General features: G+C 42.3%; 1 protein-coding gene across 2 annotated transcripts in view; it reads right to left on the minus strand.

The window, feature by feature from the left end:
- Window positions 1-2,001: 2,001 nt before the first annotated feature.
- Window positions 2,002-15,501, minus strand: part of Tmod2 (tropomodulin 2) — a 46,235-nt gene continuing 32,735 nt past the window's right edge. For both annotated transcript variants that reach the window (XM_040740354.1, XM_040740355.1), the window contains exons 8-10: window positions 15,194-15,337; window positions 13,260-13,404; window positions 2,002-10,301 (exon numbers count right to left, since the gene is read on the minus strand). In XM_040740354.1, the coding sequence (XP_040596288.1) occupies window positions 10,267-10,301; window positions 13,260-13,404; window positions 15,194-15,337 (324 nt within the window). In that variant the 3' untranslated portion in view covers window positions 2,002-10,266. The remainder of the gene's footprint in view (window positions 10,302-13,259; window positions 13,405-15,193; window positions 15,338-15,501) is intronic.

A 15,501-nucleotide genomic window follows, 5' to 3' on the forward strand; every position in this document is an offset into this window, starting at 1 on the left:
CCATAGTCTGTCATTTCATATAGGGCAGGGCCTAGACCCTTCCCCAAGAGTTCAGGGTGAGAGTGCACCTCACATTGTTCTATGGGAGTCCAAAGTCCGTGTGTACACTTGGGATGGGTACTGATCTGCTGCCCAAGGCTCAATAGATTCCCTAGGCCTCCTCACTGACACCCAGATTCAGGGGGTCTTGATCAGTCCCATGCTGGATTCCCAGGCTGATGCCTGGGATTCATTTAAAAGATAAGACCTCACTATGTAGTGCTGGCTGACCCGGAACTTGCTATATAGATCAGTGTGGCCTTGAGCTTGAATTCATTCTTTTGTCTTTGCCTCCCTAGTGCTTGGGACTACACGTGTATCCCACCACTCAGAGCTCTATTTACACATTTGACCTTGCCAGCATGGGGAGTTGTGTCAGCATTAAGATCCATGAATAGTTTTACTTAGAAGTTAAACTTGTTGACTAAATAGACAGCTACTCTTGGAGAGGAACCAAACTCAGTTCTTAACTGCCTGTAAGTCCAGCTGCAAGAGGCCTAATGATTTCTTCTGCTTTCCATGGATACCTATGAGCACACAAAATGCTCAGACATACATACATACATATATATATATATATATATTTTTTTTTAAGAAAGGAGCTGTAGTTAGGGCTGTAATCCATAAGTGCTTTCTATAGGCCAACCATTATTCCTAGTATTTTACACTTGGACACCTGCACTCATGTGTTCATACTTATACACAAACAAGTCCCTACACATTGTTTTTTAAAAACCTTGAAAAGAAGCACTAGTATAGGAGTCAGGGGCTGGAAAGACGGCTCAGTGGCTAAGAGAACTGACTGTTCTTCCAGAGGACCTGGGCTTGATTCACAGAACCCACATGGCAGCTTCAGTTCCAGGGGACATGGTACCATCTTCATGTCTCCACAGGCACCAGGGTATACACTAGGTGCAGACAAAATACTCATTCACACTATTTAAAGGGGTGGTAGTTACGGCTGCAATCCATAAGTGCTTTCTATAGGCTAAGCACTATTTCCTGTATTTTATTACACATTAATTATTGTAGTTCTACTTGGTATATTATCATCCATTGCTCCTGTTTTATAGATGAAGACACTGGATTAGATAATTTTATATAATATATAAATATATGAAATATTCATAGTATTCTTATATCATACATAAATTATACATATATGTACAAATTATCTATATCTATCATCTATCTATCTAAACTAATGGTCATGAAATTTGAACTAGACAAGGATGATCTCAGTGTATATACTTGTAATCTCTACTACCCACAGTACCACAGACAGGGTCTCCTAGCTCAGACAGGCCTCAAACTCTTCTGTGTAGCTAAGAATGACCTGAACCCCTAATCCTCCTGCCTCTACCTACTGAATGCCAGGCTTACAGGTACGTGCCAACACACAGGGTTTTCTTTGATGTTAGGGATGGAACCCCAGACTTCCTCTGCTCTACAAACCAGACTACATCACCATCACTAGCCTCTGAGAAGGAGAATTCTTTAAGCAAAACAGAGCAATGTATTTCCTCATGGAGGTTTGTGGCAGCAAATATAAACTAGATGTAGGCCCTCTCTGCTTCTCAGACTATCATCAATGAAAACTGGGGATCACCAAGCTGGGCCAGAACTCAGAAGGGAAGCAGGAAGTATAGGTTTTCTGGTATTCCAGGTCAAATCTTTATTCAGAAATGTGGTTATTTTTAGTGTTAGCTGGCAGAAAGTATACACAGCTCCATATAACTGTCTGTATCCCTGCCCCCCATTATGCTAACGAACTTCAACTGTGTCACCACATGGGAGCCTTCTGGTGTCAGCGTTTCCATTTCTCCTCTGGCTACTGGGCTTGCATCCTTTATCTGCTTTGTATTAAGGTGCCACCATTTTTTTTGCAAATGTTCTTCAGAAAGAACACAGTGTCAGACATTTCTTGTGAAGAGATACTCTAAGAATAGCCAGGAACCAGGCTTTTCACTTAAAGCTGAGTTTATTGACTGACCCTCCCCCCCTTTATTTTTTACATTTTCATTTACAACTATCATTCCGAACACGAATGAACACATGACATCACTGAAAGCAGAAAGATATTGATTCATCAAAAGTTTATATTTAGTTCAACATTAGCTTTTGGTGGCAAATTCCAAAGGGCCCCAAATTATATCTTTTTGGGCCAATGGGGTTCCATATAATGAGGATAAAATTAGTTTAAAATTCATATGTTTTCCTTTGTTTCATACTGACGTTTCACAAGATATTTAACTTCACGTTTAAAAAGTAGGTTAGTCTTTAGTTTCCTAGTGAACTAACCAATCACCTAGCTTTGATCAAAAAGCATCAAATGAAAACAAAAGCCATGTGGCTTTTCAGAATCTGCTTAGCTAAACAAGTGTTACCAATGAAGTTTACAAGTTTACAAGCATATTATGTCCCCTAATCTCTTCAACATGATACAGGTAACAATACACATAAGGTCACACTTGACAGGCATAGAACTGGTAAGCTGTTGTGACTGGTGGCATGCAAATATTTTACATTTTTATATGCAATGAAAAATGCTGCTTGTTTTCTGAAAAAAAATGAAACAAGATTAAGATAAAGGCTTACTTAAAATATAAATGTACATAGTTTTGTTCTTAAAAAGAAAGCAGAGATACACATCACTTTTATTCCATTTATCTATTTATTTTAAAATTTAAGACAAAGTCTCATGTGTCCCAGGCTAGTCTTCAACTTGCTAGGTTGCTGAGGATGAACTTGAACTTCTGATCCTCCTGCCTTCACCTCCTAAATGCTGGGATTACAGGTATATACTACCATATCTGGATTAGAATAATTTAAATAAAGATTGTCATGGCTAACATTTGGTACTAAAGTAAAATTACTCAGGAAGTATACTTTCTATCCAATTCCTTTTTCCATCTGGCCAGTTTCTGTCTACCCACATCTAGATTGTGTCCACAGAAGTTTAAATTCCTGGGTCAGTTTCTTTCAATGCACAGTGCACTTTTGATTGTCTCTTGGTATGCAATCAATATGTGCTTGGAAATGCAAATACACAGATATTAAATAAAAGTCTATTAAAAACCATACTGGACAGTTTCTTTCTTTGCATTTCCTCCTCTTCTTTCTCTCTGATTCTGAGGAGGAAAATATGTGTACTATGATAATCTATCTGCTTTTGAGGGAAGTGTCCCCAAACTTTTTAAGTTTTTTATTTTGTAGTACTGAGGATTGAACCCACATGCCAGGAACTGTTCTACCACTGAGCTACCTTCCCAGCCCTGAAGTAGCCTTTCTGACAAGGCTGCTCGTCCAGAACAACTCTGAAGTTGCTACACACTGCTGAAAAGGAACAAGAAACTGTCTGCAGAACATTCCTAGAGAGAGCTGGAGCTGCAGTGGATATATTACCCACCCATGTTCAGAATCACAGGGTTGCAATGTTTGGTAATCTCGAAGGGGTTTTAGAGAACACGTCACTTTATAGATGAAATGAAGGTAAGATAGATGGAAAATCTTACCCAAGGTCACATACAGCTGGTGTCCAAATCAGTATGAATATATATATATGTATATATATACACATATACATACATATATGTCACATGGTTGTAAACAGAATATAATTCTTTTAGGGCTGGAGGACAATGGTGTACAAGCGACATTTATAAAGCACCTACTATGTACAAGGCACCTTATTAGATGGTACCAAAGATAGAAGGACTGATGAGACACCATCCCTGTGAGGCCAGGCTTCAATGCTTTTCTCGGCAGAAATAACTGGCCAGGGCTGAGTTGCTGGTGATAGGTATCTGCTGCCCCAGAGAGCTTTCTCCCCTTCAGTAACAGAGCTGGCACCCAGTACACAGATGCCAGGCATGAAAATTCTTGGAGCCCCAAGGAGATGCTCTCCAAGGGTTACCAGCAGTACCTTGATCTTAGCTTCCATCAACTTCAGTGATGACAGGAAGGCAGCAGTGCTCTTGCCTAAATTCTTAGTCACTGTTTGGGTTCCCCTCATGGATCTAGTATTTCCTAGGATTGTGACCACTTCCTCCAAGGCTTTTTATTTTTTGAGGCAGGATCTCATATAGCCTAGGCTGGTCTCAAATTTACTATGTAGCCAAGGATGAATCTGAGCATTTGATCTTCCTGCCTCCACCTTTTGAGTGCTGGGATTACAGATTCTCGCCACCCTTGCCCAGCTTATGCGGTGCTGGGGATCCGACTGGGACTTTGTGCACCAAGGCAAGCACACTGTCTTACTGAGTTACTCCCCGCCCTTTTCAAAGTACTTTCAAAGTGACCCAGCAAAATGATCTATCATTTGTATCAGTGAAATATAACACCCACTGCCACCACCAACCACCCCTCTTACCACTGTTAAAGTAAAACAGTTCTAGTCCCTTACATCATTCCAATTCTATCACTCCATGCTCCATTTTGCCCTATTCCAAAGGATGAACCATTGATCAGAATAAAACAGACACAAAGGCAGTGGGAAACATTAGTGATTTGATAAAAGTGATCTACTTTTGTATAGTGCTTTCTAGTTTCTATGGTGTTTTCATCCAATGATCTGATTATATTTTCTCACTACAACTCTGTGAGGTAGTTAGCAAAGATATTATTCCCATGTAATAGCTGGGGAGCTTTAGTCTCGAGAGATAAAGCGGTTCCCCAAAGTCACCCAGCTAACAAAGTGGAAAGTCAAGTGTTTAGGTCACTTGACTCCATTTCTGGGGTTTATCCCCCATATAATCTATAATTGGCAGGCAATTAAATGAATTGCTCATGATCATACACCTGCTAAGTGTGGGTAACGGGATTGGGATTTAGCCTCCAAATCTGTTAGTATGGTACCCATTCACCATACCAACTAGCTAAGACAATGTGCTTCAAATAACTGACACAAGACACAGCCAACCAAGCACCATCGCTCTTTTCTACCCATGACTTCAAGCCCTCTCCTTCACCCTCTCCAAGTCAACAATGTGTCCAAAATGGGCTTAACCTCTGATTCATGTGCTGTTTCCAGAATAGTGCCTAGGGTACAGACTTAAACTCTGTAACCCATCTCTCATCTCTCATCTATCTACTGATCGGTTGTTGCCATTAAGCTAATGAGAGAGAGAGAGAGAGAGAGAGAGAGAGAGAGAGAGAGAGAGAGAGAGAGAGAGAGAGAGAGAGAGAGAGGGAGGGAGGGAGAGAGGAGAAAGAGAGAGAGAGAGATTAAGAGCAGTGAACCTAACTGAGTTCTGCCATTAAATTAATTTAAGAATTACATTCCCAGCCCTTCAACACGTTGTACGGTCAGATCTAAAATTGGGGAATAAGGAAACAACACCAATGAGGTTTTGGATAGTTTTCTCTGGTCAGTTGGCTCCAAAAGGCTGCTCTGTGGCTTACCCAGTGGGATCAGCCTGATACTTAGTAAGTTTTTATAGCTTTCCTTTATGTGTGTCATACTTAGTCTTTTAACTGAGAATGGAGTGAATAGTATCTACTTTTTGAAAAGGCACCGGGTCTATCATCCCAACCCTGAAATACATGTAAACTTCTCTCAGACCAGAATTGTTAGGCTTCCTGTCTCTTGCACAGTATTTAGGAGAGGGCAGAGTAAGTCTCAGTCATGAAAACGGAAGTACGTTCAAACACGTTTATCAACTCTACAGGACTGTCTGAGCATGCCAGATCTAAGCTTTGTGCTCAGAAATGTCGTGTGGCAGTTACTCTGAAGACAGTGGCTTCCATAATGCTGGTGCCCACCAGGGGCCACATCTGTGTGTGGAAGAGAAGCAACTGTTCATGGTCTGGTATACCAGTCTTCCTTTAGGAAAACTGGCTCCAGGGGTACAGGCACTGTGATTTTTTCTGAGCTTACACATGGAGATGGGCTTCTACTGGAAGATGAGCTATGTGTTGAAAGAGGGTGAGCCACACCTGCCCCTCTAGGCCTGTGATTCTCTAACCTTGGCCCACCACAACCCTGAGAGGGGCAAGGGAAGCATGGTCCCGTCAATCCACGGTCCACACATAGCCAAACACCTCACTACAGTATTTGGTGGTCCTTATGTACAAAATATATACAGTGTGTCCTACAGTGATGAAAGGAGGGGGCTGACTGATGTTCTTGAGTATGAAATGACACACACGTTAGGCATATTGGGAGATCACATGGGGGTAATAACTCAGTGAATTTTCTAAGAGTCATCCTCCACACAGCTGTGAAATGTGGTGGTGGGTGACAGAAACTACAGACTCCAGGGTAATTTCCCACGGAACCTGGGTCTGCAGCAGCTCTAAAGGGGGCAGGGAAGCGGAGCTGGGGAGAGAGCCTCCCCTTCAATCTGTTGTCCAGATGTAGCCAAATACCTAGTTAGATATCTGACAGCACACACACACACACACACACACACACACACACACACACACACACACACACACACACACGCACACGCACACACGCGCTCGCGAGAGAGAGACTGATTTCCCTCGAAGATGAAAGCAAGGGATTTGATCATGCTGAAAAGGACGAAGGAGCTTCTGCTGCACACGGAGGCAGGCAGAGACATGCACATGTACTACTGAGCTACACACCATTTCTAGACTTGAGAAATGTGTCTCCTAAAAGCCATCTATCCACAAGACATCATTGACAGGAACCTTCAAGTCTAGGTGAGTAAGTTTCTATTCACTATAGGCCTGTAAAGGGGAAGCGGGCAGCTTAGGGAAACACGAGTTCCCTCTAAACAGCTACTCAGGCATTAGCAAATACTTGACATACTAGCTAGCAAAAATATACATACAAAAATAATTGACATTTACTATGTCTCATCATGATGCAATTAATTTTCCACTTTGGGCAGAAGGGAGGTGAAGTCTTAGACTAATTATATGATTTGGTAGATTCCCCCAAAATGTATGTTTTATCTTCTAGTAGCTATCTTCAATATGTAAATACTTATGGAAATGTCACTTTACAAGCCATTTAAAATCCATAATGATAAAACAGCTGATTAGTAATAAATAATCTCATAAACTCTTAAGCTAAAAACAGTATGATTTTAAAAATAATGTTCTACTATCTTGCTTTAGTAGTATTAATAACTCCTTATAAAAAGGAATAGCTGTGATCCAAATCTAATTTTTTTCTTGCTTTTTGCCAGGGAGTGTTAACAACTGCAACCTGCTCTCCAAAATGTGGTGCTGCAGACAACACTCTGTGGGGTGAGGACTTCTTAAGAAATGAAGGCAAGAGAGTGAATGAGGAAAGGAAAAGGATTGCTTGTAGAAGTTTGCTAGGATCTCTGCTTTTGAAGAAGTCTGTGACCAAGACATAGATAGCATCCTCCCTTTGATAACATGGTAACCAAAAATTATGATTAAAATACATCTTACATATTTCACCCAGGTAGAACTGATGACTGCTTATCAATCAACAATCTAGAGGGAAGAAAGGAGACAGTTACTTACACATTGCTAATTCCCAAAGACGCTTCTTACCATGGCCAAGAAGTCAATGCTGAGAGCTGGGAAGATCTGTGCCATAGCACACCATCGGTAGTATTTATGTCATGTAGGCACAACATGCATAAAGTAATCTCAAGAACATAGTTTTGGCTTTACCAGAATTGATTTCACTGTAAGTGCATGCCACTAATATGTTTTGGTTGGGGGAGGGTGGCTTAGGGGTCTCCTGTAGCTGGCTGGCTTCAAATTTCTATGTAGCCAACATTGATCTTGCCTCCTCTCCCAGTGTTAGGATCACCAGTACATGCCACCACACCTGGCTTCCCTTAATTTATAGTAGTGCTATGTTGAGCAACAATTCACAGAATTCTTGAAAACTGAGCAACCAGCAAACCTGTACAAACTGGCTATAGCACATTCAATTGAGTGACAGGGAAAGAAAAATAAGACTGAAAACAATCAATGGAATGTACTAATACATTTTCAGATTGACAGGAAGATAAAGGATTGGGGATGACTCAAAAAATGTCATCATGCACTCCTTATTATATCCTGAAAAATAAAAAAAAAACAAGTCAAGAAAATGAGATGTTTCAAAGGACTTTTACTTTTAGCTGGGGATATTTATAGAACAAGTAAGTATCCAGTTTCTCCCTCCAAGTGTCCAGTTTTTAAAAGGCTTCTCTAAACAGATTCCAAGTGCTTTTCAAGCTAAGTTATTTACACACTCACTACCAAGCAACTCAGGAACCCCCAGTAACTAAAACTATACAGGACTGGTCCCACGATCTGCAAGGGACAGCAGCTTCTTTTGCTCTGTCAACAGCACAAGAGGTATCACCTTTGTAAGACCCAAAGTCATGAAGAGAAGGGGAACAAGAGGGGTGCTGTGTAGGGGAAGTAGAGTAAAGGAAGAAAGGGAGATACTATGACAGTTATCTTCATTGTCAACTTGATGGGGTTTGATGTCACACAGAATGGTAACAGAGAAGTTTAGCCAAGGAGGGAGGACTCACCCCGCATGTGGGTAGCTCCATTCCATAGGCTGGGGTCTCAGACTGGGGAAAAGGAAAAAGCAGGCTGAGTCCCAGCATCCATCTCTCTCTGCTTCCTGTCTGTGAACATGATGTGACCAGCCACCTCATGCTCCTGCTACCTACCATTCTTCTCTGTCATGGTGGACAGTACCCTAAAACTGTGAGCCAAAATGAACCCATTCTTCCTAATGTTCCTTTTGCCAGCTATTTAGTCACAGCAGTGGGCAGAGGAGCAGGCACAGCTACCACACAGAGGCTGCCACAGACTGTTATCTGCGATAGGAGAGAGAAGTGATTATTTGCAGCCAAACACTTCTGTTATTTGTTACCTTAATTTTGCACATCACTGTCCAGCTGTTATACTAAGAAATCAATGCTATCATTTCAGTTGTGTTTTCACAGGCTTTGTCTTTGAGGTGACAAATATCTGAGTAACTGACAATTAATTTTTACCTAATGTTTGCAAGTGTCTGGATTGACCATGTCGTGTGATAAAAAGTGGCACCTTATTTTAGCCAAAAGGTAGTGAAGCAACTGCATGTGACAAAAATCTATATAATTAACTGCAATGCCCACAATTTATCCTGTGAACTTGTCATGCTAAAGATGAAGCATCAATTGCTTTTAAATTTTGCCAATTCTTTTCAAACTTTTATTAAGGTGCCATTACCTTTTAAACTTACTTTAATCACATGTATGTATATGGGAGGTATGTACATGAGTGTGGATGCTCTCAGAGGCTAGAGGCATCAGATTCCCTGAAGATGGAGTTATAGGCCGTTGTTAGTTGCTTGACATAAGTGCTGGGAACTGAACTCTAGTCCTCTGGAAAAGTAGCAAGCACTCTTAACTACTGAGCCATCTCTCTAGTCCATAAGATGCCGTTATTATTGTTTTATTTGGGAATGTGTTACTTTGAAATTTTCTTTTAGTAAGACTTAGAAATTTTCTATTATGTTTGGATAGCCTTTCAACAGCTTTATAAATAATTGTCTATTAAATACAATTTTGTTTGGAGATGTAACTCAGAGGTAGAGTGCTTGCCTAACATGCACAAGGCCCTGGGTACAATCCCCAGTACCACACACCTACAGAAATACATTTAATCATCAATAAAGACAAGTGTGTGAATTATCAGTATACTCATGGGATAGTAAACAGTTAATTTGCTAGTGCTATGTTAAAGTGCTTCCTAAGGGGGATCCCACTGACTGTCAGTCGGGCATGTGCACAAAGAGAGACATTTTTCTGGAATTAACGGAGAGTTTGTGAAAGATTGGCAATACTTACTTCTTATGTGGTCAGTAGCACACATTCTTATGTACTCAGCCTAACTCAAAGTGATACATGTAAACAGAGATAGGCCTCTACTGCAATCAGCTACAAACACATGCTAGATCCCATTCCATGACTAAAACATGTTCATGTAAGAAAGCAAGACAACCCAACATGAAAGTGGTTAAAATCATCTCCAGCGTTGTCACTGTCTAAGATCTGTATCATCCTATTTGTGCAGGCTGCCAGGTGTGTCCAGGAGCAAGTCAAACCGCTACACGCATTTCAGAATCTCACATAAATAAGTAGTGCTAAAAAAGAGTAACAGTTAAAATTACAGTTAACGGAAATGAACAGCCTTAGATCAAATGGTCCCATGGAGAAGAGGATGAGTTTGTGTTGTTTTTCAGATGGCTGCGTAGTGTGACTTCACCTCTTTTAGGGAGGTTTACCTCCGGTCTCCTTCAACTCTCTTCTTTCGAACTAGGTAAGAGAGAAACAAAAATTTAAGAAGACAAATGGAAGAAAAGGATAATCTTTAAAGTCATTCTAGAGCAGTGGTTCTCAACCTCCCTAATGCTTCGACTCTTTAATACAGTTCCCTGTGTTGTGGTGACCTCCAAACATAAAAGTATTTTCATTGTTACTTCATAACTGTAATTTTGCTACTCTTTACTTATGAATAGGTAAATATCTGATATGTAGGATCTCTGACCCACAGGTCGGGAACCACTGACCTAGAAGATAGTACGCAATCCACAAAACTCTATGCCAATACCCGAGGTAATGAATCATCTTCAACTCTAGCATTCAATGAACTATGACAATAAATGGAAATGGCAAAATACTCTGGCATGAAGAGGAATTTAAATTTAAATGAAGCTGTGTCTGGTAGCTGGGAACATCTCTGTGTGTCTACGGAGGAGTCAGTCCAAGAAAGGTCAGAAAGCAGTGAACTGCTACGTGTTTTCAAGGGGACTTACACAGAGGTATGTCCTTGGCTTCTGTGTAGTTCTGTCACCAACCAGCCTTTGCAAAGTTCCCAGGTGAACACAGCCTCACCCATTACCCCTGACTATGGCTGGGAGACTATAAAGAGAAGCTCAGGCCGGGCGGTGGTGGCGCATGCCTTTAATCCTAGCACTCAGGAGGCAGAGGCAGGCGGATCTCTGTGAGTTTGAGGCCGGGCTGGACTGACAGCCTCCAAAACAATACAGAGAAACCTGTCTCGTAAAACTAAAAAAAAAAAAAAAAAAAAAAAAAAAAGAGAAGCTCAGATTCCCCAAATCTCATCTTGACTAACAACTCCTAAGTCCTAGATGTGGTGGAGTACACCTGAAGTCATAGTATTCTGAAGGCTGAGGCAGGAGAATCAGGAATTGGAGGCCAGCCTGGGCTACATAGTAAGTTCCAGTACAGTTTGGGATATACAGCATGATTTTGTCTCAAAACAAACAGACAATTAATTCCAGACTAGAGAGATGACTCAGTGGCTAAGAACACTGGTTGCTGTACCAGAGGTCCTGAGTTCAATTCCTAGCAACTATATGGTGGCTCACAACCATCCATAATGAGATCTGGTGCCCTCTTCTGGTCTGCAGGCAGACATGTAGGCAGAACACTATACACATAATAAATCTCAAGAAGGAAAAAAAAAAAACCCAAACCAAACAATTCCTAAATATTGGTCTTCAAAAAAAAAATGAGTGGTTTAGACAACAGACAAAATCAGAGATTGAGGTTCCTTTAAACCAGTGCTTGGGATCAAAGACACTGTCAAGATGGCCTGATTTGGGGGCTAAGTGGTTAAGGGCACGTGTTCTTTCAGATGACCTAGGTTCAATTCCTAGCACCCACATGACTGCTCACAACTTGCCATAACTCCAGATCCAGGAGAAGGGAGCTCCTTGTGACCTTTGAGGGTACCAGACACATATGTGGTACACAGACATACATACAAACTAAACATTCATTCACATAAATCAAATAAATCTTTAAAACTTGGCTGATTCAGTCAGGTGGTGGTGGCACACACCTTTAATCCCAACACTCAGGAGGCAGAGGCAGGCAGACGGATCTCTATGAGTTTGAGGCCAGGCTGGTCTACAAAGTGAGTTCCAAGATGGCCAGGGCTGTTACACAGAGTAAGCCTGTCTCAAAAAACAAAATACAAAATAAAATAAAATAAAATAGGCTGATTCTATCCTTCTCTCCCCTCTTCTGACATAGCCCAGGTTGGACCTCAACCAGGGTTTTCCTGCATTAGCCTCCTGAATGCTGGAATTACAGGCACACACTACCAAAGCTGACAGCATTCCTGGTTTCCACAACACTTTTCTTCTCTTTTCATTTCCTAGGCTGCAGACTCTTTTGGTTGATAACAAAGGGCTTCTGGAAGCTTCCTGGATACTGGTACCCTGTCTGAGGTACCCTTTAACTCTATACTTTCAGTAGCCCAAGCTATAGGAAAGCTGCTGCCTACAATGGCTGTTCCTGGGCATGGGATCTGTTGACAATACTTCCAGAGCCTTGCTTTGCCTATTTTTCTTTTGTTTTCTGGGCTGCTTAGGTATAGACCAAACATGCTTTCTTTCTGGTTGTCTCCTTCCTTTCCTAAGGCTTCCTGCTGGGTCAAGGGTCTCACTCTCTGTACCCAATGGGTAAGTATGGCCCTATGTCCTACCAGTGTCTTTCTCTCTCCCTTGTCCAAGGTCCGGTACACTGTCCCCAAATCTCAAACAAGGGACTCAAACCTGTTGCCGGCTGACTGACAAGTGGACTTGTCCAGTCTTAGATATCCCTCTGCTATGCTGCTCTAGGTAGCTAAGGTGTCCCCAGACAAAGCCTTCCCAATCCTTCTACACTGTGAGTGGCCAGGCAATGCCCTATCTCCTTCTAACAGAAGGAACAGTGTGGATCCCCAGCAAAGTGTAACAGTATGGGAAGGCAAAGAGAGGCCTCCCTGAAAAGCTCCGTCAGAGTTTTCCTGTGTAATGTAGTTGTATTAGAGTACTTCACATATAAAACACATAGGTGTTCGTGTCCCCACATTTAAGCCTGAGTATTGAAAAAAGTGCCATCAAAAGTCAAACATAAGGAACACGGGGTTGCCATGCGCTGTGTCCAAACAGAGAGAGTACCATTAGCATGGAAGGAGGAGGAGGAAAGGGGGAGGGGAGGAGAGAAAGGGGAAAGGGAGCAGAAGAGAGGAGAGGGGAGGGAAAGAGGGGAGGAGAGGCAAAGACAAAGAAATCAAGCAAGAGCTAAGCTAGAGTAAACAGCTCTTCTACAAGAATGCTGTGTTGAAGTTTTAACACCTGGAAGACCAGAGGATTGCCGTGACCACTAGCTCAGCTGCAAGGCATCTGAGATGCTGCCTCCAAAGTGGGAAGATAAATGTCCCCAGTGCTCTTCCTATAGCACAGATCACATCTGCCTTACCCAGGTCGTTATTCTTTGTGATGGCAGCTGCCACTCTTGTCCGTGGCCCTTGCTTGGTAAACTGGTACCCAAACTTGAGGATCCTTGAGTTCTCCTCCAGCATCTGGGCTATCTCCATCTCCACAGCTGTTCCCAACTGCTGCCTCTGGTTGTGGGTACACACAGATATACACAGGATAAACAGGAAGTGAAGGAAACAGTTACAGGGGAAAACCTCATGACTACCTCCACAAAAAAAGTTCAAACAGAAAGGGAGAAAGCCACCTGAGATGTTCCCTCCCATGCCGTCCTTAGGTCTGGCTCTTAATCTAGGAACAGAATGTAGACAGCCCAAACTACAGGTATTCAAAAATGAAAGCAAAACCAACCAACCAACCAAACAAACAAACAAAAGCAACAAAAATAAGAAGTCAGGCTGGTGACCTCAGGCATGAGGACCTGAATTTGGATCATGTTATTAAGTCAGGCATGATGACATGAACCTACAACTCCACAATGGATGTGTGTGTGTGTGTGTGTGTGTGTGTGTGTGTGTGTGTGTGTGTGTGTGTGTAGAGACAGGTAAATCCCAGCAGTCACTGGCCAATCATTGAGCTCCAGGTCCAGTGGCAGACCCTATTACAAAAACTAAATCTATGGTGGGATGTGACAAGAAGGAGACATTTAACATAAACCTCTGACCTCCACATGCACACACATGTATTACACACTCACATGCATATGAACACACACATAATCAACAACAGCAAAAGCCCAACAGCAAACAAGAACTCCTTTGTGAAGAACAGATGAACTGGGTACTTGACTATAACTGCAGGACTCGGGAGACTAAGGCATGAAGATCTTCAAGGCTAGCCTGTGCTAACCAATGGCGCTGTCTCAAAAACAAATACGGGACACAAAACAAGCAAAAATAAAGAGAAGGAAATTCCTGAGTGAGTTTAAGCAAAACTCATAGTTGTTTTTCCAAGTCATTCAGTGCTGTGCTAGCAGGATTACAGCAGGGATATCTCTAAGGCAGTGGGGAAGTCTGACAGCCATCAACTCAAATACTGAATCCGTACCCCAAAATAAGTAAATATCTAGGCTGGAGAGATGGCTCAGCCACTAAGAGCACCTACTATTCTTCCAGAAGACCTTTATTTGATTCCCAGCACTTATGTTGGGCAGTTCCCAACCTTCTGTAACCCTAGAATCGGATGTCTCTGACCTCTGACCTCTGGCACACACACCACTAAAAAATAATAGTTAAAGATCATTCATCAATGACCTCTTAAAAGCAAGCCTCAGGACCACCCCACTTTCTTTCCAATCATAGTCTCCGTAAGAGACAAAGTCAAAGCTGCAGCAGCGCTGGGCTTTGACTCAGGCTACAAGCAGCCGTCAATACCCTGCTACCTGGCTAGCTTAGGCCATGGGTAGCTGGCTCTTTGTGGGTTCACTGGTCTGCCATGAAGTTTACTTAAGAACATGCTCCTGGGCTGGGGCGAATGCTTAGTCAGCAAAGTGCTTGTCACACAGCATGAGGACCTGACTTCAATCCCTGGGACCCACATGGAAAATGCTGGTAGGTTGGTGTGCATTTGTAATCCCAGTGCTGGGAGGCAGAGACAAGGGGATGCCTGGAGTTCCCAGCAAGCCAGTTTAGACTGTCTCAAAAAATGTTGGTCACCATCTGAAAAAAGATAGCTGAGGTTGTCCTCTGGACTCTACATGCACACACACACACACACACACACACACACACACACACACACACACGAGAGAGGGAGAGGGAGAGGGCCAGAAGCTGTTCAGGTTTGTAAGGCATCAGAAGACCCACCAAGTCCACACAGAGCTTTGAGCTTTAGCCCACTCCCTGTGGGTCTCCCCCCGCCCCCCACCAACCGATTGTCTAAGCTGTAAGCTAGCTTTGCCTTTGCTCCCTTCTGTACCTGGTTGTCGATCTTGATCTCTGTCAAGCTGTCATTCTCCTTCAGGGCTTCCACCAGGGCCAGGATTCCAGTGCCAGTGATGAAATTGGATTCTATGTTTAGACTTTTCAAGGTCTTGTTGACTTTTAGCATATCTGCAAAAGCCTTAGTGTACAGAAACAGTCGTTAGGGTTTCTAATGATTGGTTTCATGAACATCTCTCCCGAATTAAAAAAAATGTTTTACAGCACTTAAAGAAAACACTTTCATCTTCAATTAAAATTAAAGTTTAGAACCGCAGTTAAAAATTAAAATAGGCCAGGCGTTGG

This window comes from Mesocricetus auratus, unplaced genomic scaffold, assembly GCF_017639785.1.
Source record: "Mesocricetus auratus isolate SY011 unplaced genomic scaffold, BCM_Maur_2.0 Super-Scaffold_100691, whole genome shotgun sequence".
NCBI classification, from domain to species: Eukaryota; Metazoa; Chordata; class Mammalia; order Rodentia; family Cricetidae; genus Mesocricetus; species Mesocricetus auratus.